The sequence below is a fragment of the Dermacentor andersoni genome, chromosome 2, assembly GCF_023375885.2.
Source record: "Dermacentor andersoni chromosome 2, qqDerAnde1_hic_scaffold, whole genome shotgun sequence".
In the NCBI taxonomy this organism is placed as follows: Eukaryota; Metazoa; Arthropoda; class Arachnida; order Ixodida; family Ixodidae; genus Dermacentor; species Dermacentor andersoni.
Genome location: NC_092815.1, coordinates 130205537 through 130230759, shown reverse-complemented (window position 1 = coordinate 130230759; position 25223 = coordinate 130205537). Strand labels below are relative to the sequence as shown.

The window sequence follows — 25223 nt, the reverse complement described above, 5'->3', positions numbered from 1 at the left end:
CGTGTACTTAGATTTAGGTGCACGTTAAAGAACCCCAGATGGTCGAAATTTCCGGAGTCCTCCACTACGGCGTGCCTCATAATCAGAAGTGGTTTTGCCACGTTAAACCCCATAATTTAATTTAATATGGTGTCAGAATTCTATGTGCATACACCTCTCATCTGCCTCTTCCCTCAACAAGCATCACACATTGCCACAGAGAGAGCTAACAGCTACAGGCGACGAGACCATGCATGTACCGCTGCTACCTTGCCAACTCAAACAAGCTTAGTGCCATCTAGATTCCAACATTGTGCCAGATGGGCATGTTTTCAAGAAATGGGGGAATGGGGGGGGGGAATGGGGGGAACGGGGAAATGAATATGGGGGAAGATGCACTTGTCTTTTCTTTTGTCTTTAGTGAAATAAATTTTGCTCAAAAGACTTAATTTCTTAACGTGGGGGCCTAAAAAAAGTAATAAGTTTACTCAAATATAGGCCGATACTTCTTTTTTTAAAGAAATAATGCAGGAATGTTAGGGATCGGTTTATATTTGAGGATGTGGTTTGGTCTCATCCGCCATGCACTGTACACCACAGGGTGGAAAAGAATGCTGCTTATTTTATCAGAAGACAAAGATACGGGAATGTGCATAACAGTGAATATCATACAGGTGAAGGTGAGGGAGGTTGCAAAAATTTCTAGATGTGTCTCGGAACAAGTGATGACTATGTAATTAAAAAGAAAAAGGAAAACAGAATGATGTTATAACAAGTTTTAGAAAACAACTGCACAGAAAAGTTGAATCTTAGTTGCTATATTTCACCACTATGGCACAGTGAACTTGTCCTGAAAAGTGGGACTGTTTATGTCTAACTGTCCATCAAAAGGTTAATAAAACATGTCGGGGGAAAAAGAAGAATATTATCTATTATGTACCATTCTCTTTGTAGGCCCTGAGAAACTGCTCAGTAATCCATGCAGTGGAAGGGAAACATGCTCTGATTGCATCACATTTGACTCCGACTGTGGTTGGTGCACAAAAGAGGTGAGTGTTTTTCAGATATACAAATTTCTTTCAGTTGCTTTGTTTAAAGTAGGCCTGGTATGTTGGTTCAGCAGCAGAATATTGAGAATGCAATCCTCGAGTCCGAAAATTGTCATTGCACACGTGTGGTCACGTCATGACATGTCCTACACAACTTTGTACTTCCAACTTTATCGGCTTGAGCTGCGGCATAGCCTGCTTTACTTTGCTAACCTGTCACTGACGTTTTTCAGGGTTATACAAGTGATGGGAAGCCTAGGTGTGACACCCTCATCAACTTGGCTCAGTATTGCCCCAATGACTACTTTCATCCCAAGAACACTATGACGAAACTTGTGGCAAGTATATCTTTACAAAACTGCTCTGAATATGTACATGGAGATTATGTGACACTCATTTTAGTAACACACCTTTTCCTCCCATTTTTGCTGCAAATAGGACAATGAGCTGAGCAACAAGGGGGCAAGAGAAGGTGAAGCCATTCAAATCAAACCACAGGAAATTAGGCTCAGGTTAAAACCAAGTAAGTGCTGGTTCATTTCAATTTAAAATCTTATTCTACTAGGAGGCAGACTTGAGTGTTGTGCTGTTAAGCACTGGATTTATGATTGTTCACATGTCTTATGTTCTTCCTGAATGATGCTCCCTTATGCACCATTTCTTACATAGTCCTGGTTTTTGTTGTCTTTGTGTTTCCTTTTTTTATACTAACTGGATGCATGTCATACATCATCTGTGTATAAAATTTAGCCCTTTTTGCTAATGAAGTTCGGTTGAAAGTTTGTGCTTGTGGTTGTCTCGTCCCCTGTCTCTGTTCCCTAGTTTTTGTGCAAAGGCCTCATCATCATAGTTTGCTAAGCAATGCAGATTTCGATTCAGACTTCAGTTCCTGTCAGGTGTTGATGGAATTTAGCACAGATATTGAAACAACTTTGCTATTGCAATCATAAGACATCTATCTTGGGAACATTTTTGTGCATGTATACATTTGTTTCAGAGCTCAGAATCTGTCAAGGCTGGCTCCACTGCAAAATAATTTGCAGTGGATCCCCAGATATTTGAGTGCATTTGTGGTACTTTCAATAGTTAATGTCCCCATTTAGTATTCTTAAAATTTAATTTGCAGAGTCTCCGTTCCCACTGCATGTGGAATTCAAGCAGGCAGAGGATTATCCTGTTGACCTTTACTACCTCATGGACCTGTCCAACTCTATGAAGGATGACAAGGAAAAACTAGCGCTACTGGGCGACCTGCTGGCTGAAGAGATGGGCAGGATAACTACAAACTTCCGTCTTGGCTTTGGCTCATTTGTCGACAAAGTGGTCATGCCCTACGTGAACACAGTTCCTGAAAAGTGAGTCAGCTTGGATTGTTTCGTTTCATCCATTTATTGAACAAACTTTCATGCATACAGGCAGCACGATAGACTGGACAAGGAAAGCACACATAAACAGGACGATCACTAGATGTCAACTTATTATTTATTGTAACACAACACATTGGTGAGGGAGAGGGTCAAGAAAGGGGGTGGGGGAGAGAAAAACAAGAAATGGGGGAGAGAAGGAGGCAATTTATGTCTGCATGCGCAGTCACACGTACACATGCTAAGCCTTTATTGTGAGAAACTAATTCTTCCTTAGACAATGCCACTGAAGGTGCCCTCACACATGTTGCTTTCATTCTTCATTGCGAAGGCCTCAAAGATTTCCCTTTTGTCTTGGTCAGTAAAAGTGTGCAAAACGCATGTCTCGCTGAATGCTGGGACAGCATTGGCATTGGCAACAATGATCAGCCAAATGTCCCCCTGCAGTCTGTACATCAACTGCTGCTCAGTACTCTTGCAATCTTTCATTAATGCACTTTCCTGTCTGAAGATTGAGGGATCACTACGTGGCGGTTGATGCGCAGACTGCAGGGAGACAGTTGGCCACCAAACCACCACCACGCTGCCACCAAAATAATGTCTTCTGCAGTTGGAAGTGTGATGAAGAGCAGTTATCATGTGCCAAAATAAGGAAAACAAGGCTCTCACTGAACATTTTGTCTTGAGAAATATGTGACGAAGTCTAAGGGACAAACCTGATTTGTAAAAATTTTATGGGATTGTGTAGTAGAAAATGGGAAAACACACTTTGTGTACTTGTTTGTTAATTTTCACATAGTTTGCACTTTTGATAATTCAAACAAGAAGCCACGCATACTTGAGGATTTTGTGTTGTCGCATATTTACTATGCCCAATTCTCACAGACTGCAGATGCCTTGTGACGGATGTGTTGCTCCCTATGGCTTCAAGAACCACATGCCACTGGACATCAAGACTGGCCTCTTCAAGACACAGGTGGCCGAAGCCAAGGTCTCTGGGAATCTCGACGCTCCTGAAGGCGGGTTCGATGCCATAATGCAAGCCGTCGTCTGCCATGTGAGCTTTCTGACATGGTTTTGTCATGTGTGCTTTTGTCAGGGTACGCATAGAGCTTTGTACAAAAAATTACTGGAGGGAACTCTTGGCTCTTTGTCTACGGTTGTTGTATGGCGGTCAGTTCAGCAAGCAGGGGAATGACAGTTAGTGGATAGATTTGGCCAAACTGCGTTGTTTTGGACTCAGTTGGCTTTGTGACTTCGCAAGCCTATCATTTTCAACAAACTACTGCATTATGAATGCAACCATTTGCAGCACTTATGCATGTGTGCTGAAGCTAATTGCCTCACTGTGTTTGAAATATATTATAAGTGCTTGGAAATCTATATAAAGTGTAATAAATAATGGCGCAAGAATGTTTGATGCCACAGCATACCTGCCAGGTCTCCCGAATTGTCCGGGAGACTCCCGAATTTTAATGGTTTTGTACGATTGTACGACCGAAACAGAAATCTCCCGAAAACGCGCCCGTGTTCGGCCGAACCCTTCTCCTAGTCTGGCCACATAGCGTCGGAGCTTCGTGACACCGATTGACAGCGTGATCAGCGAAGAGTCTAAAAAGCGTAGTGGGTCAAGCGCAGAATTGAAGCTCGTAGTATCGCTTCTGCTTTGCTATTTATGCGAACAAAGCGCCGCGGTCATTTTCATCTACGCATAAGGAGATTTCTATGCAGCTGCCCAGGGTATCACAAGCGGGGCGCTAGGGTCTGATTCTCCCTGTAGTTTCTCTCCACTTGTGCCGGTATTTCCTGTAGGTAGCACTAGGCTGCCTCCACACGCTCATCGAAAGTTTTCTTACGTTCTTTGTTGGCTTCGGCGCTCCGGTGCCTGGTGTAGTGTGTCCTTTACGTAGTTGTCGGCAATGGCGTTGAGTAAAGAGCGCAAGAAATACCTTCAAGTCTTTTTAAGGCAGTATACCGCAGACTTTGGCTGTTTTGTGGCGTCGCGGAAAGGCGAGCATCATGCATTTTGCACTGTTTGCAATTGCGACATCAGCATCTCGCACGGCGGCAGAACCGACTTGGCTACGCACGTTTCTTCGAAGAAGCACGCCAGCAGCCTTCAGTGCCAAGAGAACCAGCAACGTCTCCAGCAATTTTTCGTGAGACAAGACGACAGTGATGTCATCCGTGCGGAATGCCTGTTCACGGATTTCTTGCTGGAGTACAACATCCCGCTGAGCGCCTCTGAACACGTGGGACCTCTGCTGCGGAAAATGTTCCCGAAGTCGGATATTGCGAAGCGCTACGCATGTTCTAGGACTAAAACTACAGCAATTGTCGGTGAGATGGCTCGCCACGCACAGGAAAGCACGGTGAGTGCCCTGAAAGAAAGGGTGTTTGCGGTTGCCATAGATGGTAGTAACGACAGCCAAGCACAACTGTACCCGATCGTGGTCACCTATTTTGTTAAAGAATCGGGCTTAATCGAGAGCAGACTGCTTGCGCTAAGCACTCTGGAGGGCCATTCAACTGGGCGCAACATTGCCAGATTGATTATAGATACCCTCACTTCGTTGAACATACCGCTATCCAATTGCATAGCCTTTGGTTCTGACAACGCCAACGTGATGTTGGGGAAAAAAAATGGCGTGGCGGCAGTGCTGACAGAGGCCCATGAAAATATTATAAAAATCGGTTGTCCATGCCATTTGATCAACATTGCGGCTGAAAAAGCGGCGTCTTGCCTCCCGTCGAAAGTGGACGAAGTCCTCGTGGACATTTTTTTTTATTTGGAAAAGAGTGCTAAAAGAAAATTTACCCTTAAACAGTTTCACAAAATGCACGATGTTGAGTTCAGAAAAATCCTCAAGCACACGCCAACTCGATGGCTGTCGCTTGGGAAATGCCTGCAAAGGCTACTGGACCAGTGGGCACCTCTGTTGAGCTTTTTCCTTCATGAGGTGAAGAAAGAAGCCACAAGCCCGCAGTTTCTGTCTTACTATCAAATTCCGAAGACAACAGTGGTGTCAACGGTAACTGCACAACCGGAGCCCATCGTGTGCAAACAGAAGAGAAAAATGCCAGCAGAGAGTACACCAGTGACAGTGAAAAAAGCTAAGGGCGCTGATGTGGAAGGCAAGACTCGGGGGGCACCATGCATAACACGTGAGGAACGGCTGTTTGTGTTCCTGAGTTCTGATCTCAATAAAGCTTGCTGTCTTTTTTTAAAGACCATTATCCCTGCCTTTGACACATTGAACTCCCGCCTGCAAGCGCAAGCTCCTCAAATACACTTGCTGCAATCGCTGCTCTTTGGGCTTCTTGAGGACCTCCTTTCAAGGTTTGTGAGGCCAGGCCTGCTAAAGGGGCACAAGGACCTGCTTACGATTGACTACCAGAGCCAAGATGCGCAGAAGGATGATCGAGACATTGTGGTCGGACAAGAAGCGAAACACATTGTTGAAAAACTCGAGCCAAGTGAACAAGAACAATGTTTTGAGGCTGTTCGGAAATACATGGTCACTGCCTGTGATTACATTCGGCTTAAGTTTCCTTTGGCTCACAGTGCACTGATTAATGCACGAGTTGCGGATGTCAAATGCATTGACACCATGTCATTTCATAACGTCCTCTTCTTTGTGGAGACGTTTCCGGCCTTGTTACCACAGGAGCCGCAAGAGTCTAAAGATGAAGCTCCCAACTTTCTGGAAATGGAGTTTGTGAAGTTGCAGGCTTTTGTCATTCCTCCAGATGTGCTGCAAGAGGAACGGGCTGATGCCCAGTGGAATGCCATCTCCCAGCTCAGAGGCGCAGACGGGCTTTTGAAATTTGGGCGCATCTCAGCGGTGATGCTCGGAATCCTCTCTATACCGCACAGCAACGCTGAATGCGAGAGGCAGTTCAGCACTGTAAAAAAAAATCGTACCCAGTTCCGAGCATCTATGTCTGACATGACCCTCGGACACATTCTTTTGGCGAAGTGTCGCAGCGGCGCACATTGTTACGCACGACAGTACTCCAAGGACTTCTTGAATAGGGCGGCATCAGCCACATCGAAGATTTAGTGATGGTGACCGGTTGTGTAGGTTGTTGGTGGTTTTGAAGCAAAAACTATACAAATCCTGCTCCGTCTCAACTAAATAAAAAATTCAGTTATGGAAAATGCGTCTGAAATATTGACTCCGAGCCCCCCCCCCCCCCCCCCCCCCCCACCACCACCACCACAGTCGGATCTCCCTAATGTCTTCCCTGCGAACCTGGCAGCTATGCCACAGGAAGATTATACTGAAGATTAGACAAATTCATGGTACTAACTACCATTTCCCATGCTGGCTGAACAATAGCAGCGCCAGAGTTGTATCTAATTTATAGGAAGCTCTGTGATGGTGTGCACCTGCGACAATGTGCCTGAAGAAGTGGGCGCAAATGCTATTAACTCACCACAATTCATACTTGGATAATTCTGATGTAGTCTCCTTTCTGGCCTTTCTTAAGAACTAATTTTTTACAAATATTTCTGGAAAAGTTACTTGAGGGTGCAGTGAGAATGTTGAGTCTGGTTAAGTGTTTTAGTTGTGTATGATTTTTGTCGTCCAAAGTCACATATGCTTCTCGTTTTTGTTTGCTTTGCAGAAGGAAATTGGCTGGAGGGAAAAAGCTCGCAGGCTTCTTCTCTTCTCCACAGACAGCGGCTTCCATTACGCGGGTGACGGCAAGGTGAGTCATGGTACTTCTTGCCTGTACTCGTTTATGTGCGAAGGAAACCGTCAAGCGAGAAGTGTTTTTTCCGGGTTGATTGCTAGGTGTTCACTTAGTACAGCTATAACAGCTATTGAATACTTGCTGCTGGACCATCTAAGAAAGGAAAGAAAAATAAGTAAGGCAGTACAACTTGACTTCTTTGGTACCATTTCTGCATTAAGTTCATAGAAAAGCTGGAAGCTGGGCGAGTATGTCAGTTCCATGTATGCCAAGTTATTCTGTGCCAAAATTTGCTGTCTGCTGCTACTTTGTTCTTGTGCACTCCTTTGTAGCACCATAAGAACAGTATGTACGAATATTTTACATATTGTTGCATTTATGAATGAGAAAAGCTGAGCTTTGCATTGCACATAATTTACCAGTTGCTTGGGGATCGTTTGCGTGTGACTCTTTGTTAAAATAATAAAAATATACAGAACAGTGTTCTCGTGTGGACAGTTATGTAAGAATAATTTTCTTGGTTTACTTATCTGCATCTCTACTCATGTCAGATCATGCGATTCTACTAAGCCAGAAGTGCTTTCTTTTTTAGCTCATTTAGGTGGCTGAACAGTGTACTGTACTGCCTTGCTGGGTTGAAAGGCAAAGAATTAATACGAATTAGAACATGCAATCTTCTATAGTTCATTGTTCTCATACACCAGAAACTGGCTTTTGGAAACAGGTTTGTACATTGTTAGGGTTGGGACTGACACCACGTGGCGACAGGAATTTCGCCCAACCTTCTACCAGGATTCGTCGAAATGAGGGTTGACTTCTCCTGCGAGGGTCAACGTCAGGCACCTTGCGCACAAAGGGCCTTCTACCAGGATTCGTCGAAACGTGGGTTGACTTCTCCTGCGAGGGTCAACGTCAGGCACCTTGCGCACAAAGGGCCTTCTGCCAGGATTCGTCGAAACGTGGGTTGACTTCTCCTGCGAGGGTCAACGTCAGGCACCTTGCGCACAAAGGGCCTTCTACCAGGATTCGTCGAAACGTGGGTTGACTTCTCCTGTGAGGGTCAACGTCAGGCACCTTGCGCACAAAGGACCTTCTACCAGGATTCGTCGAAATGAGGGTTGACTTCTCCTTTCCTTGCTCGGTAATGCAGGAGGAGGGGCCCTCTCTCTGTGCCTGTCACGTGACATCGACGGAAGCAAGATCCCGCCCACACTTGTAGAGAGCCTATTTAAGGGGCTCCGAAATGTACTTTTAGATACTTCATGCTCTTCTTATTTTCTTTAAACTACCTTTGAATAAACCGTGCAAGTTTCGCACTAGCAAATCGTCTTGCCCTTGCTCGGCCGCCATGGTCTACCGGATGCCTGCAGCCCGCCGACAACGCCACGCTACCCAATAAGTAATGTCGGTCGAGCTTCGTTAGGCAGGCGACGCTACTTCTCGGCAGCAGTACGGTACGCTACCCTGGAGTACGCAACAAACTGACTGGCAGCGATTGGGATACGGAATCCTGGAGACCCCAACTTGGACGACAACTACAAAATCGTAGCCTCTTCGTCCTGGCAACAATGTTCGGAAGGAAGGTGTCTGGATCATGACTGCATATGGTGAGTGCACGGCTTTTCTTCACTGAGATATCACTTGGCTTTTACATATTTTTTGGCAAGTACACAGCAGTGATTTTTCTTTAAACCGTTGACGGAAGATTGAGTACGTCAAGGTTGTATAGAGTGAAGGTTTAGCAGCACTAAGGGCAGCCATGAACTTAAAGGCACTAAAGAAGCCGGAATTGTTGAGCTTGGCCAAAGAGTTGGGCCTCCAAATTGCCGAATCAAAGAGAAAGCCGGAGATCATTGAGGCGATCGAAGCGACCGGGGCAGACGACGAGGAACTGACGGAATGCCTAGAGGGCATTAAAGAAAGAGAGGAAGAGCGTAAGCGCCTAGAGGAAAAAGAAGAGCGTAAGTGCCTAGAGGAAAAAGAGGAGCGCGAGCGGGTTGCACGTGAGGCAAAAGAATAGCGCGACCTCGAAATGAAGCGCCTAGGGATTGAGCTCTTGAAAGCACAAAATAGCGAAAGACCTAGCACAGAGGCACGTGAAAGCGAGCGCAGAATGACAGACTTGATGGCACCCTACGCAGTAGGAGGGGACATAGGTCTTTTTCTGGTACAGTTTGAGCACACGTGTGAGAAGGCAAAATTCGCGAGAGACACGTGGCTGCAACGCTTGCTTACGTTGCTGCCACGGGAGGTAGCTGATATTATCGCCCGCATGGGGAAGGAAGAAGCAGAGGACTTCGATGAAGTCAAAGCAAATCTGCTTAAAAAGTACAGATTATCAGTGGAAGCATTCAGGCGAAAGTTCAGGGAAGTCGAGAAGACCAAGAGTGAGTCATATTCAGATTTTGCATACACCTTGGAGGTAAACCTGAAAGAATGGCTCAGAGAAGAGGGTGCACTCGGCGACGTCGAAAAAACAACGAAGTGCGTTGCTTTAGAACAGTTCTACCGCCGGCTGCCAGTAAACATCAAGTATTGAGTGCAGGATAGGCCAGGCGTAGACACTGCTACGAGAGCGGCCGATCTCGCTGAGGAGTACGTAACTCGCCGTGCGAACGAAGGCAACGAAGCTCCTAAGAAGGAGATGTATAAATACAGACCCGACAAGCCAAAGCGATGGTCAAAGTCGAGTCGGTATAAAACAATGGAAAGGTCAGATTCGGTTAAAGCTAGTAACGAGGAAAGCGAGGGAGAAAAGGAACCACACGAACGGAGTGCAGAAAGGCAGAAAGAAAATACTTTCGAGGCAAAGAAACCAGTAGTTTGCTACAACTGCCAGCAAACGGGGCATATCTCCGTGGGGTGCAGAAATCCCAAGCTAGTGTTGATGTCACTAAGTAGTAACGTAGAAAATCTGCACTTGCTAGAACCATACATTCGCGACCTCGTGGTAAACGGCAAACCGTGTAGAGTGCTTCGCGACTCGGCAGCCACATTGGACGTAGTGCATCCGTCGTACGTAGAGGAAGGCCAGTTCACGGGAGAATGTGCTTCGATAAGGCAAGCCGTAGAGGCCTCCAGTGTTTGTCTCCCAGTGGCCAAAATTCGTATTGAAGGCCCTTTCGGAGTACTGGACACTGAAGCCGCCGTCTTGGCACATCTTCCGCCGCAGTATCCGTATTTGTTTTCTAACAAATCAGAGGATTTGCTACGACGCCAGGGAATCGGGTTTAGTGAGGGAATAGTGCAAGCCCTAACTCGTTCCAAGGCAGTGTACGAATGTCCAGTGGTGGAGAAAACAGGTTTGACAGCTGATTCGTCAACCAGTACTGAACAGGACAGCCCTATAGGGGATGAGGCGGAAAGTACGCCAGCTAATGAAAAAACCAGGAAAGCAGCGGAGCCTGAAATGTCGCGAGAGGCAGAATGTAGGAGAAAGTTGTTAAACGTAAGCCCTGCCACAATGATTGCCGAGCAGGAAATGCGTAAAGCACAAAACAATGCTGAGCATTACTATGACAGGACGGCTCGCACGCGACGCAACGCTTTGAAGTCGGGGAAAAGCGAATGATCGTGAAACCCTCTTTGAATAACCAATCTGAGGAAATGCCTGTCGACTTTCGAGAGTTAACAGCCGTGACGGAGACAAAAGACATTCACGAGACCATTGATAAGTTAGTGGAACAGGCGGAGTTGAATCCCAATCAAAGGGCCGAACTGAGGGAACTCGTGTTTGAATTTAAAGACGTATTTTCAGACACATCGGGCAGGACAACTGCGATCGTTCACGATATCGAGTTAACCTCGGCGAACCCTGTTCGTTCGAAAGCTTATCGCGTTTCGCCTCGTCAACATGAAGTCATGACCGCTGAAATAAACAAGATGTTAGAGCTAGGTGTAATCAAGCCAGGAGAGAGTGATTATACCTCACCTCTTATCTTAGTTGAGGTCCCAGGAAAGGAGCCACGCCCATGTATCGACTACTGCAGGCTCAATTTAATCACGAAGGACCAGACTTATCCAATACCGCATATCGAGGAAAGGCTTGAGAAAGTGAGCAGTGCTAATTTCATTTCTATGCTCGATTTAGTCAGAGGGTATTGGCAGGCTCCGTTGACCGAGAGGGCAAGCAGGCTTGCAGCGTTTATTTCCCTGATGGGAACCTTTCGTCCGAAAGTCCTGAGTTTTGTATTGAAGAATGCGCCATATTGCTTCTCTAGCCTTATGGACCAGGTGCTGCGAGGAATGTAGGACTTTGCACTTCCCTATCTCGATGACATAGCTATCTTTTCTTCATCATGGGCGGACCATATGCAACACCTGCGAACCGTGTTGTGTCGTCTACGAGAGGCCAACTTAACTGTTAAGGCTCCCAAATGCCAATTAGGGCGCACGGAGGTAGCTTATCTAGGTCATGTAATAGGGCAAGGCCATCGTCGGCCTTCCGAGGTTAAACTGACCGCCATAGACAACTTCCCGCAACCATGCACCAAGCGGGACATCAGATCATTCCTTGGCTTGGCGGGTTATTACCAAAGATATATTCCGCGGTATTCCGAGATTGCGAGTCCTTTAACGGATGCTCTCAGAAAAACAGAACCACGAACGGTAAAGTGGGATGACGCAAAAGAAAAGGCTTTTAGTATGCTGAAGAACGCACTAACGAGTCAGCCAGTGTTGAATGCACCCGACTACTCTAAGCCATTCATTCTTCAGTGTGATGCCAGTGACACGGGTATGGGAGTGGTGCTCTGTCAAAAGAAGGATGACGAGAACGAACATCCTGTACTGTACGCCAGTAGAAAGCTTTCAGTTCATGATGAAGCATACAGTGCATCAGAAAAGGAATGCGCATGCGTAGTTTGGGCGGTACAGAAGCTAGCTTGCTATATCGCTGGCTCAAAATTCACCATAGAGACTGATCACTGTCCCCTCACATGGCTGCAGTCCATGTCTACGAAAAACGGTCGTCTTTTGCGCTGGAGCTTGGCTCTTCTACAGTACACCTTCGATATTCGCTACAAGAAGGGTAAGCTTAACGGCAATGCCGACGGTTTAAGTCGTTGCCCCTAGAGTATCGAAAGCCTCCTGCTCATCCGGGTTTCCGTGGCATCTTTTTTTCGTTCATTCATATGTTTTTCCGAAGTGAAGCCGATTGTTAGCTGATTTTAATAACCACGTCCTAACGCTTTCAAGAAATGGCTGTTTTTAGTGTTGAGGGGGGGAGGACGCGCGTAGGGAATGGGAGAGGTGTAGCGGGTTTTCTTTTTTTTTAAAAGCCGGGTGTGTCTCGGGGGAGGGTGGCCTTGTGCTCGCTGCTTTGTGGTTGTGGGTCCGGCACTGTTCTGGGGTGATTGCTTGCCCACGCAGGAGACGAAAATTTGCGAGACCTGCTTGCAAGACCAATTTCACCGGACCGGACCAGGGAGAAAAGTCACCAGAGCGCCACGAGGATGGATGACCACTCCCAGGAATCTACCTGCTACAAACTAAGGGTTCGTGACCTCTACGGGGAATTCTGATACCGAAACGCCGATCCCTCGTACAGCGGCTGCTGGCCCCTACACGTCGGGATCTTTCTCCCCCGCCAGAGATGCTGTTAGGGTTGGGACTGACACCACGTGGCGACAGGAATTTCGCCCGACCTTCTACCAGGATTCGTCAAAATGTGGGTTGACTTCTCCTGTGAGGGTCAATGTCAGGCACCTTGCGCACAAAGGACCTTCTACCAGGATTCGTCGAAATGAGGGTTGACTTCTCCTTTCCTTGCTCGGTAATGCAGGAGGAGGGGCCCTCTCTCTGTGCCTGTTACGTGACATCGACGGAAGCAAGATCCCGCCCACACTTGTATAGAGCCTATTTAAGGGGCTCCGAAATGTACTTTTAGATACTTCATGCTCTTCTTATTTTCTTTAAGCTACCTTTGAATAAACCGTGCAAGTTTCGCACTAGCAAATCGTCTCGCCCTTGCTCGGTCGCCATGGTCTACCGGATGCCTGCAGCCCGCCGACAACGCCACGCTACCCAATAAGTAATGTCGGTCGAGCTTCGTTAGGCAGGCGACGCTACTTCTCGACAGCAGTACGGTACGCTACCCTGGAGTACGCAACAACATCCATATAATTTGTCGTCTTATGCACGCTAGGGCTTCGTTTAATTTATTTCAATTTCACTCCACCTCAACAGTATTAGATCAGCCAGGTTCTTGAAGGCTGTACACCTTGCTCTATCCATTTACATAAGAAGCCAAATGCAAATTTGGTTTCCCATGAGGCAGCCATTCGGTGCCTAAGATGTGTAGCTGCTGAAGATTTTGCAGATGTATCCGAACTTTTTAATATTCTTCTGACTATCTAGGCTCTTCGCGTCCACCATTTCAGTCATGTCTTTATTTTTTTTTAGCTCGGGGGCATCGTGAAGCCCAACGATGGTCGGTGCCACCTGGAGAATGGCGAGTACACCCAAAGTGTGCACCAGGATTACCCATCGCTCAGCCAGATCAATGCCAAGATACAGGAGCACAAGGTGAACATCATTTTCGCTGTCACGGCTGACCAGATCAGCGTCTATGAGAAACTGGGCAACCAGCTGGAGGGATGCAGCAGCGGCCGCCTGGAGAACGACTCGTCCAACGTGGTCCAACTGGTGCGCGAGCAGTACGACGTGAGTCACAACTTTCTTGCCGTCTCGTCATGCAGCTGAGTTTTTTGACAGAGCTATTCTATGAGTAGGCATTCTCTGTATTTTGAATTAATGAAATTTTGGTGTAACAATGATGCTGACATCAAGTAATGATATTGTACTCTTTATACAAAGGAAATTGCTGAAGTACTTTGTACCACTCTCTCTTCTACAGAAAATCTCCTCCAAGGTGGAAATCAAAGACAATGTCACTAGCAGCCATATCCAGATCAGCTACATGTCCAGCTGTCTCGGGTAATTCTTTTTATTTGACTGTTTTGTGTGGCATTCAACAAACCTTCTGTGCGCTTCTGTGAAAACCTTCTGTGCCCACGTCCGGACCTTGGATGTGGGCACAGAAGTATGAAAATGGCAGCAAGGATGCAGGTGAATGTATCTGTGTCCCTTGTCTTGTATAGGTGCTTGTCATCACCTACCTCATGAACAAAGCAAGTGGTTAAAGCCTTGAGGGGAATTTTTTTGAGTGAGAAAACATAAATGCACAGTCAATTTTATACTGCTGTGATCACGTGTAATTCCAGATATACTATAGTCACACTTTCCATGCTGCCAGCAATGCATAATCCATCTGCAAGGTGTCCAGTAGTCCTTTATCCTTTTTCTCTTGATTCTTTTGAACGGCTATCAGGCTCTCCAATTGTCCTAGTAAGTGGTGATGACTGCTGGTGCGGCGTAAAGTAATGATTCAGTTCAGTGCTAATCCTTCTTGCACTTTGCTGGGGTCCGAGCAGCACTCCACCTAAATTATTGCAAGGATTGGACGGTTGTGAACATTGAAGGATGAGAAATTAATGCGATCAAGTGAAAGGAACCTTTACGTTATTCTGGCCCTGGCTTGATTTGTGTTAAACCAGAGCAGACTGGTTTTATTGTAGCATGCATTTATAGTCACTGACTGATTTCTCAGATGTGAATGGGTATGCAAAGATGGCCAAATAATCAGGCAGTCTAAAAAAAAAGAATATCAACAGTAAAATAAAATTGTTTTTTTTTTACAGTGCTGAAAGTTTCTTCATAGAATCTCACTCAATGTTCTCCATTAAAATAATATCAGTTTGAAATTTTGTGATTGTTCACTACGCTCATGTGTTTGTTGTGCAGGTGTGAAGTGGGGATGCAGATAATCGCGCACACAGTTCTATGAAATAAGGGGTGGTGTCATGGGAGCATACAGATAATCAAGTAGGTTTGAAAAATCGGTGAAAAAATCGGTGAATGACTGTGCATGTAGAGATTTTCCTCCTTCAAGGCCTATAGATGGCAGAATGCTCAACATTCACGTTCAGCAACTGTGCGTGTGAAAGGGTTAAAATGAAAGCAGCACTCGCATCACAGCTTACCCGCCGTGGTTGCTCACTGGCTATGGTGTTAGGCTACTGAGCACGAGATCGCGAGATCAAATCGTGGCGGCCGCATTTCGATGGAGGCGAAATGCGAAAACACCCGTGTACTTCGATTTAGGTGCACGTTAAATAACCCCAGGCGGTCGAAATTTCCGGAGTCCTCCACTATGGCGTGCCTCATAATCAGAAAGTGGTTTTGGCACGTTAAACCCCATAATTCTTGTTTTTTAAATCGCAGTTTATGGCGTGTTTAAGGGCTTACACAATGTCTATTTGTGCTCCTTTAGAGACAAGAAGGAAAAGACCAACGTATGCAAAGGTCTCAAAGTGGGCGACAATGTGAGTACTAAATCGCTATGCATTTATTGATTTGTGTGTGTTGAAATAGGATTATGAAATGATGCAATGCATTGCTAGGTTATGTGTTAATAGTACATGTAATAAACATGTGTTCTGTAATTGCACATTTTCGCATTTAAGAGAGATAAATTGCATAATGAATTGTATGGAAATTACAGAAAATGTTGGATAAACTAAGCAGTCATTACTTTTACATACAGCAATCAGCCGTTGCAGTGACCCAGTGACTTTGGCATCTTGCTTCTGAGCGCAAGATTCCAAGTTAATTTCCTGGCTATCACTGCTGCATCCTGATGTAGGCGTTAATGAAGGAAAGGTTGTTTGCATATTTCAGTAGATATGTGTGGACGTCAAAGAAGCCCAGGTGCTCAAGATTAATCTGGCGCTGTCCACTACAGCAATTGCTTTGGGGCATCTTACCACATCGATCATTAAATCAGTCAATCAGTTGTCGACCTTACCATGAATGTGTTGGATCAATAAAGAATCAAACTGTAATGAAGCAGATATGTAAAGGCCTCCAAATTAGTTCATTTGTTTGAGAATTCAGCATAATAGAGTTCATATTTAGGGGTTTCTTTTACAATACATCTTTGTGTGCTCAACATGTAGCTTAGCAGCTGAAAGCTGAACAGTTCAAGGCACTTGTAAAGAACTGAACATATTAAAAACTGAATTGGAGAATAGGTGTGTCTGAGCTATTGCATAGCTTGCAACAGCTATGCAAACAATTAGTGAAATCATGACATTTGCTTTTTCTTGACTTGCTCATTGTGTTATCGTGCTAGGTGACTTTCGAGGCAACGATTGAAGTCAAGTCGTGCCCAAAGGACCGCAGCCAATGGAACCAAACGATACAGATCTACCCTGTTGGCATTAGCGAGTTGCTGGTCGTGCACTTGGAGATGATCTGCGAGTGTGACTGTGAGAAGCCTTGGAACGAGGTGAGGCCTGCGAAGCTTGCGGGGTGCACTGAGGGCAAGGCACCTGATGATGCTGAGCATGTGCTGTTTCACTGGATCAGTATACCCCTGTGCAGTTAGCAGCAAAGTCTTAACCTGATATATGAGGATCAATGCAGACTAGTGGTTTCACAGGGCTTTGGAAGAGAAGTGGGGACACAATCCGAGCCACGGAGGCCCTACTGTTACACCTACGCCAGTCTGGACTTGTAAATAGACATTGACCTTTTGTCGTCTTGCCTTGATTTCTTGTTTTGTTTATTTCTGGTATTTTATTGTGATAGCAATTATATGGACACTCCAGGCGCATTTCTGCTGGCACCTTGGTGTTCCGTATAAAGTCCAAGGGCGATATCATTGTCGCCGTGTGCTGTATGCTATGTGTGCAAGTGAAAGTGTTTGAAGGTGAGCTGAGAATGGTGGCTTTATCTCGCATGCACAAGGGAGGAAAGCGGGGAGGAAGTGTGCTCTCTTCTGTCACGTGCAAGGTACTGTGGGGAGGGGGGCGGGGGTGTTCTACTCCGGTGGCTGCTGCTGCATTGGCATGGCCGCACGGGCCCTATCTTGAAAGTGATCTGCAACGAGTACAGAGTCCAGGTGTACCGCGGGCTCATAACTTCATAGGTGCTATGTTCTGGCTGCTTAGTTCATATTGAAGCGAAAGGCAGCATGAAGTTCAGTTCGTTCGCTGCTGCTGCCACGCTTCCATACTCTAGCGTTTTGACAGCGAGTTTACATGCATATCGAGTGAGATGTGTTCATGTTTGCTTGTGCACACGTGCATGCTTGTTAATTTAGTTAGTAAACGAATGTTTATGAGGTTATATGGCCGATGAAACTACTTCGTACAGCTGTCTATTAATTTGCCATTGCAATCGATGCTTCGCCATTTGGGCGAAACTGCAAGTTTTTTTTTTATTTACTTGTTCTCTTTATGTCACTTCAAGCTGCTAACCTGAAGTAGTAAGCCCTACATATAGCATGACCTACATCTTCAGCTTTTCTTTTTCTTTTTTTCTCTCTCTTTTGTCTCCAGTAGAACCAAAAGCGGGAAGACGTTAGCAGCAGAGAAAGCAGCATAGTAGCCTAGCATTGCTGTGCAGAGCCTAATTTATTATGACTAAAATGCGCTTGCATTAAAGCTGCAACAGTTTCATTGAGCTGCAGCAAAACAGTTTATATCATTTTTAGACGACAAGTGCCTTCTAATTGATAGCTTGTTGAAACAACCCTGAAGGGAGCTAACGGTTGCACACAAATGCATCAGTTTAGCAGGGGAGGTTCTTTTTAACATTTGGGGCCAACTTTAAATTCTCTGTGTGAACCCTGTAACTTGGTAAACAGATTTTAGTAGTCGCATGACCATATCTATCAAAGCGACACCTCTGTGCACACTTTCTGTAATTTTCTTTAGCCAAGGTTCTGCTTCATTTTTAATGCAGTTTGGCCCGACGAGGATATTGGAAGTGTTCACTAACAATATAAAGTTTATCTCACGCAGGAACCGTACAGTCCCAAGTGCTCGGATGGAAAGGGCACCTTTGAGTGTGGCATCTGCAACTGCTACAACAACCGTTATGGCCGAGAGTGTGAATGTGATGCCAAGGACACAGATCAAATCAGGGATGAGAAAGGTTGCTTCTTGTGAGTACAGATCACTCTCTGTCTACCGTAAAATTCCGAACGAGCGCCCCTACCCGTGCAAGTGATCTTGTTCTTTATTTTTGTTTTGCGTGCACCGCCGTGTCCACCGTTGCTGCCGGTTCGCTGGGTCATCTTCGTCTGCTTTTGCTTGTGTTCACGCAGCTGACGAACTGTCTTTTTGTCTTGTGGCTTGTCAGGAGACACTTGCATAAGGCAGACGTGTCAAGCTTACTGAAAAAAAAAAAAAAATGAACGCATCAATGGAATGAGAGGCTGAAGACCGCGGACAATGGTGCACTGCCCGAATGGACAGCATGAACGGAACGGCCGGAACTGCCTGTTGCATCTGAAGCAGCATTCTACCGACGCTGTTGATTCTGCTGGGCCTAGCTGCAGGTTGAGGTCATCGGATCGTCAGCCGGAATGGCCAGTGGCATTCTAGACCGCGTTGATATGGCATACTACAGTCGATGCTCGGAACAGACCCGCCTACAACAGACTTTCGGATATAACGAACCACGCTACAGCGAACTATCGGCTACAGCAGACGAACTTTGTGGCAATTTTTGTCAAAATCGGGCGTATATCGTATTTACTCGCATAATGATCGCACCCCTGAACTTTGTCGTCAAAATTCGATTTTTTTTATTTCCCGTGTAATGATTGCACCCCGAACTTGCCGCAGCGATATGTCGTGTGCCAAGTCTAGCTAATATTGATTGCGCTTACCATCTGTCGAATGCTACGCGAACAACTCTTCAAGACAAACCAAGCGGTCTGCACGCACCAAACATTCTTAAGTAGATGCCTCATTTCATTACTTTCCGCACTTCCATGTCTAAAAAAAAAAGCTGCAACCAAACTTGCCTTTATTATGTGTAGGCTTTATGATGGTTGTGGTCAACAACAACAAAAAAGGCGCCTTTCGATTCTTCTCATCAGCACTCATGGGCACGCAACAAATCGCGAGCGGCAATGATAGTAGCCACGTTTACACTGATACGTTAAAAGTGTACCCTATTCATACGCCGACGCTTGTAACACAGCTAAGATATTCACCCACCTTTAGCAGAAACGTGCCGTATTAGGATAGCAGTGAAGACAGATGCCGCAGTTTCCGCAGCATGTCAGCCATGTATGTATTTCTGTCACTGGCAGCTAAGCGCGCCCATCTGTTTCTGTCCCCTCAAAGTGGACATGGCTACGTTAGTGCCGCAAACTTGCTGATATTATTTATTACTGATACGGAAGAAACTGTTTCAATGCACGTAATGTACTCGCGAGAAGAAAAAATCACGTTCGGTGCGTTCGGCGTGCTCCGCCAGCCGGCCACCATTTTTGTTTTGGTGTCCCGCAGCAACCGCGGGACAAAAAAATTGTTTTTTCTTTTCGCGGGAAATGTAACCCGCGTAATGATCGCACCCCTGAGTTTGCGTCAATTTTCTTACAAAACATTGCGATCATTATGCGAGTAAATATGGTAAAATGCACTTTTACCCTGTCGATACGGGCTGGCAACTGACTTGCGAGGATCAACCGACTATCGCGGCTCAATATCGTGCGTGCGAGGTAGGGAGGAAAGCAAGGTGAAAGCGTGCTGGCTTTTGTGCACGAGGCACGGGGGGTTCTACTCCGGTGGCTAAGCCTAAGCTTGGCAGTGAATGCATTGAACACACGTCATCACTCTTCGAAAACGCCCACTTTCGACCTGCTCTAGGAAGATTTTCAAGCAACAGTCTTAGCTCACAATGTCTGATTATAGTATTTACCTGATTCCAACCCATTCCTGTCTTTAAAAAATGAAGAAAAAGAAAATTGGGCGTAAATTGCCTGCGCAGTGCAATTAGACAAAATCAAAACCGCCTTGCAATGTTTGTATGCTTTGCCGCATAACATTAATGTAATGCGGCGAAGCTAACTTCTTTAATCCTGTGGTGAAGCTGACTTTAGAAAACCGGCTGACATTGGGCAACAATATTTCTTGCTAAAAATCGGGTTCGTGTTAGATTGCTACTTTCTTTAGGAGCTTTAATGTAATTTGTACATTAGTTTTCTACTTCAGACACATAGAAAGTCGGCGCATGTTTGATTCGGGGCCGTGTTAGAATTGGTCAACTGCTGCCAATTGAATCAGCAGTGTGTTTTGAAATTTTTCTTCACCAACTTGTTTAATTCAACGCACTGGATGATTCGATCAATTTCGTCGGTCCTTTCAGGGTCGAATTGATGGAAGTCGGCTGTAGTAGGCTACATTTTATAGCCAAAGAGAAAGTCATTTCTGCCTTATTCTTGTTAGTTGAGAAGGTGGTCATGGTGAGCGGTCACATGTGAGACTCCCCTCTTTGCAGCCCCAATGACACCAAACCGTGTTCTGGAAGGGGAGATTGCCGATGTGGTGTTTGCGAGTGCCATCCGAGAGAGGTACGTTCACTTTGACTGTGTGTGGACTTTCCCGTGAAAACTTGTAAACAACCTTGTAACATATTGCCACGTCCTTTTGTTTCATATTTTGATTGTGCACTTTGGCAGTATCGCCCTGTCAATGCTTTTCTGTTTTCGCGCGCAACACAACACTAGCAGATAATGCGTGTGCCGAGGGGCAACAGCTGCACAAATTGCGCCATTTTGATGCAATTGCGTATTTCTGTGCCATGCTACACTAAAGGCATGAAATTGTCGAAATTGCACCACACTGCACCAAAATTCCCTGACTAGCCACAAAAGTGCTCACTTGCACAGCCTGCAGTATAAACCGCGACAAGTGACGACCACTGTCAAACCTACATACTATAGCACGAATGAGAGCCACAGTACAAAGTAAGCTCAACTCATAGCCTGCGTCTGGCCACTGCTGCACTGCACGGGAGTCTGCTCGACCGCATCTTGCATCTCACAGTCTGGATGCCACTAGTAGCAGCATAACTTAATTTTTTTGTTTCGAATTGATGCGTTGAGAAATAAAGCACTCTCAAAACAATGCATTTTGCAATCATTGGCGGTTGTTTTTAAGTGCCATATACTACTGCTTTGCTTTCGAAACTCGTTAGGCCTAGTGGCACATTCAGTGCTTGCTCAGCACTAAGGCAAAAGTGGTGGGCGGTGGTGGTCTGTTTGCATGGTTGATACGAAAACTCCACCGGCAGGGTGTTGCATAGCACACCGCTGCAGGAAGCTTGCCACTAGGGTATTAGTTCCTTAAGAAAAAGAGCATTTTTACATATTCCGCAAACGACTAGAAATAATTGCGTGCAATGTACTTCTGCAGGCACACATTGCTGCAGCAAAGTACGTTGTATTCACACCATCTAGACAAAATTTGAGCTTCAATTTGTCTGTTATAACAGATAGTCCGTTAAAAGCAGAATCGGTTGCATTGATAATATAGGCAGACCAAACTAAGTGAGAAGAATAGTTGGTTGTATCCAAAAGTATGTAGTATGTGGATCAATTGGTACGAGCATAGATCGTATCCCCTGTTTTCTAAGCTCATAAAAGCACTTCTTTCTCTACCTCATGGCAACACTTGCCTAGAACAGTGCTTCAGGGAAAGTAAACACCTTCTATATGGATGAAGCTCACTGAGCATTGTTAGCAATAATGGAATGCACCATATTAAGTTTCCTTCAGTGCTATGATGGTGATGCAACTAAGTTGCCTCTCAACCTTGGCCATGTGTGGAGTGTGAAGCAGTCTTGGGCGAGGTATACACAGAGGATGAGTGCTGAAAAAAGCACTAGTAAGCTGAAGGCAACAGAAGAGCCTGCCACAGAGCAGCCCACTCTGGAAGCAGAAAAAAAGCTTTAGAGGAGCAACTGCCAGCCAACAAGGCATTGCTCCCTAGTGCTGAGGAAATGATCAACTCAGGTGTGAAGCAAGAAGATATGAACAACGTAGAAAGTAGCCGTGGGTTCTAAACAAAAGAAATTGCAAGCCTGGAGCAGGCACTTAATTAACTTGGGGAACTCGAAAAGAAAGTGTTTAAAAAATGAAGCATTGATGTCATGTCAATGATGTCTGCACTAGTCATGTGTAAGCTGCTAGTTAGCTTACAGTCATATCTAAGAGCTGATGTTGCCTTATATGTATCTAGTGTAGTCAGATGCTCCTTGGTTGATATAGCTGTTTGGTATACAAATAAGTCTGGGCTAGTCGCATTCACATGCTGCTCATGTTTAAGAGCACTTTGGAGTACAAATAAACAATTTGTTTGCAGTTTTTATACCAGCCTTTTTCTTCTATGCTTTATGTTTGCTTGCTTGGTCCTATAAATATTCCAGGTACTTGGGTCAACCTGCTTTGCAGGTTTGTATGAATTCACAAATTTTCGGTTTCTGTAGAATTCATTGGTCACTTTTGCAGGACCTTGTCCACTGACGCTAAGCATGATTGTGCTGAAGTTTAACGGTTTGTAGCTGTGTGACATTACTGGGGTTAATTCTAAATAGTGGCTATAAAAGTTCACATTCTTTTTGTTTTCTGTTCTAAAAGTAAGCTTTATTCTCTGTTAAACTGCTCCAAATTTGCAATCTGGTACTCCAAAATAGAGTTTTCTCTTTCCCCCTCAACCTGCTCCAAATTTGGATTTTCCTGCTCCAAAAATTGCTCCCCATCCTATTTCAGCTGTTACACTCCTGCATGTGTCCTGTGCGCTGTCACCCTCTTTAAAATTGTGGGAGTCATCATATCAGTTTGCATGCATGTTCCGAGATTATTGTAGTACTTGATGGCAGCACTGCGTCGAGAAAGTTCGCCGATGGCTGTATCAGTTACAAACTGGCGAGTACTGTGGCATTCGATCAATGGATGCCGCTTGCTCTTGCTTTCATTATTGCCTCTGAGATATTGTTGCTTTGTTTTTGGGCACAAGTTAGCCTAATAGTCTGTTACAGTTTATCATTCGAGTGCGCCTTGCTGCATTGCTGCCTGGGCAGTGTCACCACTACGTGACAGTATTTGACTGTAGTGGTATTAAAGGAACACTAAGACAATTTGCCAATTGTGAACCCAGTAAAGAGAACTGACCTTCACACCTCAACTCTTCTGTGAATGCAACACACACAAGCAGAGGGCGTTCCCCTTGGTTCTGAGCTTGACATCTTTTGTGCGACACCCTGCTTGTTTTTACAAAAGCATTACTTTGCTTCTGATTTCTTTGATAGGTGACTATATGGAAAAGATTAAGCAGGGTTGTCATTGCCTGTTTCTTTTCTTTGCAGAACCGAGACGAGACTGTGAGTGGAAAGTACTGTGAGTGTGACAACTTCTCATGCGACCGAGTCGATGGATTGCTTTGCGGAGGCGAGTTTATACTTTTTCTGTTGGTTTGCTCGCAAAGATATGTGCAAATGATAGGACAGATTTAACTACATGAAACGTGAAGTAAAATGGTGAAAAGATTGTACGGTTATGTTTGGTGCCAGTGCACATGCTATGTGCCTTTGAAAGCTCAGCTGAATATTTGGGTGTCATAAATTGAATGCACACCCTTACAGTTTTTTGTAGCAATGCACAAGCATTGACCATCGAGTCGATCAATGCTGTATCCCACAGCACAGTGGTGAAATATGCGAGAATACCTGCATGCACTCAATGATCAGTCCCGTATCAGTACTGTCCTCTGCTAGGCTTTTCATGTAACGGATGCAAAAGCAAGTAGGATTGGGGTCTATTATTGCTTTCAGGTTCCCTTTTACTAATGCGGGACAAGTTGCGTTACTGTGTGAAAAAAATGGAATGCAATACAGTTGACACTCATTATAATAGACTGTATTAAGCGAGAAAGGTGTGTTATACCCGTAGTCCATTTTATCCTAAATTAGAGCCACGTTGCACGTTGCGTTGAGAATGGCGGAACTTTGCTTATACCACCTTCTAGTGTTGAATTATTGTAACCTGGAGGGCAATCACAAAAACGGTGAAAAAGTCGAAAGTGAAATAAATAAATAAACAAACAAATCAGCAAATTTACGCGGCTATTGTACAAACACGCTAATGGCACGACGTTGTGCTGCCCGCTATTTTTGGAAGCTAGCTTCTGAAAAATGGTTGTTTCTGCACACAGTGGCAAGGTTTTCCTGTTGCTGAAAAAATCAAGTGACAGTTCTACCATTGCAGCTAGCTTCCTGCCTTGCTGGCTGACTGCAAAAGCAACTCGGTTGGGCTTGTTACCCAGAACAGCCTGTTAGAGGACATTTGCACCAAACTGTTGATTCCGCACACATGTATACTCTCACAGACTTTGCTACCGTGCTCCGTGATGTGGCACTGATCGATTCAGAGATCAACGCTTGATAATGGGCTCATATGTACCATCTCCCTTCTTCACCTTGTCTGTTGTTCTAAGCACCTTTTCAAAGATGACTGAGAACTTCAACTTATATAGTGTAGTCCCTCTGTTTTTTGGCCATGCTATGATTCTTGGTTGCTGCAACAAGGAGCTGCAGCTGTTTTGGAGACGTTTTTGAGTGTGCGACTGTGTTTGTGCAGGTGAAGAACAGGGCAGCTGCATCTGTGGAAGTTGTGAGTGTCGGGACGGCTGGACTGGTCCTAACTGTAACTGCCGAGACACAAATGACACCTGCATTGGCCCCAATGGGGTTAGTACCTGACTCTGGAGAGTTCTCCAATTGTAGGAGAAGGGGCGGCACAACTTGGACAGTTGCTTTCATTGTGTGTTACCTCGGAAAACCCAAACACCACTGCACGCCAAGGAAAATTGTAATCGCTTGTTTGCCTTTATACCTAGCTATCAGAAGTGCATTCATACAAGAACAATACAATTTTAATTGACTAAATGATTGATTAGTGCAGGAATTAATGGGTCATTGGTTTTCTCAACTATGCACAACTAAAGACTTGCTCTAGGACAAGCAGCTGTGGTTGCTTAGTGCCTATGGTGTTGGGCTGCTAAGCACGAGGTCATGGGATCAAGTCCCGGCCACGGGAGTTGCACTTTGATGGGGGCGAAATGCAAAAACACCCATATACTTAGATTTAGGCGCACATTAAGGAATCCCAGGTGGTCCAAATTTCCAGAGTCCTCCACTACAGCGTGCCTCATAATTAGAAAGTGGTTTTGGCATGTAAAATCTTATAATTTAATTTTTTTGCTCTAGGACA

At 45.3% G+C, this 25223-nt stretch overlaps 1 protein-coding gene across 2 annotated transcripts in view; it reads left to right on the top strand.

The window, feature by feature from the left end:
- Positions 1-25223, top strand: part of mys (position-specific antigen beta subunit myospheroid) — a 47276-nt gene that overhangs the window by 4478 nt on the left and 17575 nt on the right. For both annotated transcript variants that reach the window (XM_050187593.3, XM_055076252.2), the window contains exons 3-16: positions 934-1028; positions 1262-1366; positions 1467-1551; positions 2155-2383; positions 3278-3449; positions 7025-7108; positions 13496-13756; positions 13950-14029; positions 15426-15477; positions 16287-16442; positions 17962-18104; positions 20453-20525; positions 23321-23402; positions 24591-24700. In XM_050187593.3, coding sequence (XP_050043550.1) covers positions 934-1028; positions 1262-1366; positions 1467-1551; positions 2155-2383; positions 3278-3449; positions 7025-7108; positions 13496-13756; positions 13950-14029; positions 15426-15477; positions 16287-16442; positions 17962-18104; positions 20453-20525; positions 23321-23402; positions 24591-24700 — 1727 coding nt within the window. The remainder of the gene's footprint in view (positions 1-933; positions 1029-1261; positions 1367-1466; positions 1552-2154; positions 2384-3277; positions 3450-7024; positions 7109-13495; positions 13757-13949; positions 14030-15425; positions 15478-16286; positions 16443-17961; positions 18105-20452; positions 20526-23320; positions 23403-24590; positions 24701-25223) is intronic.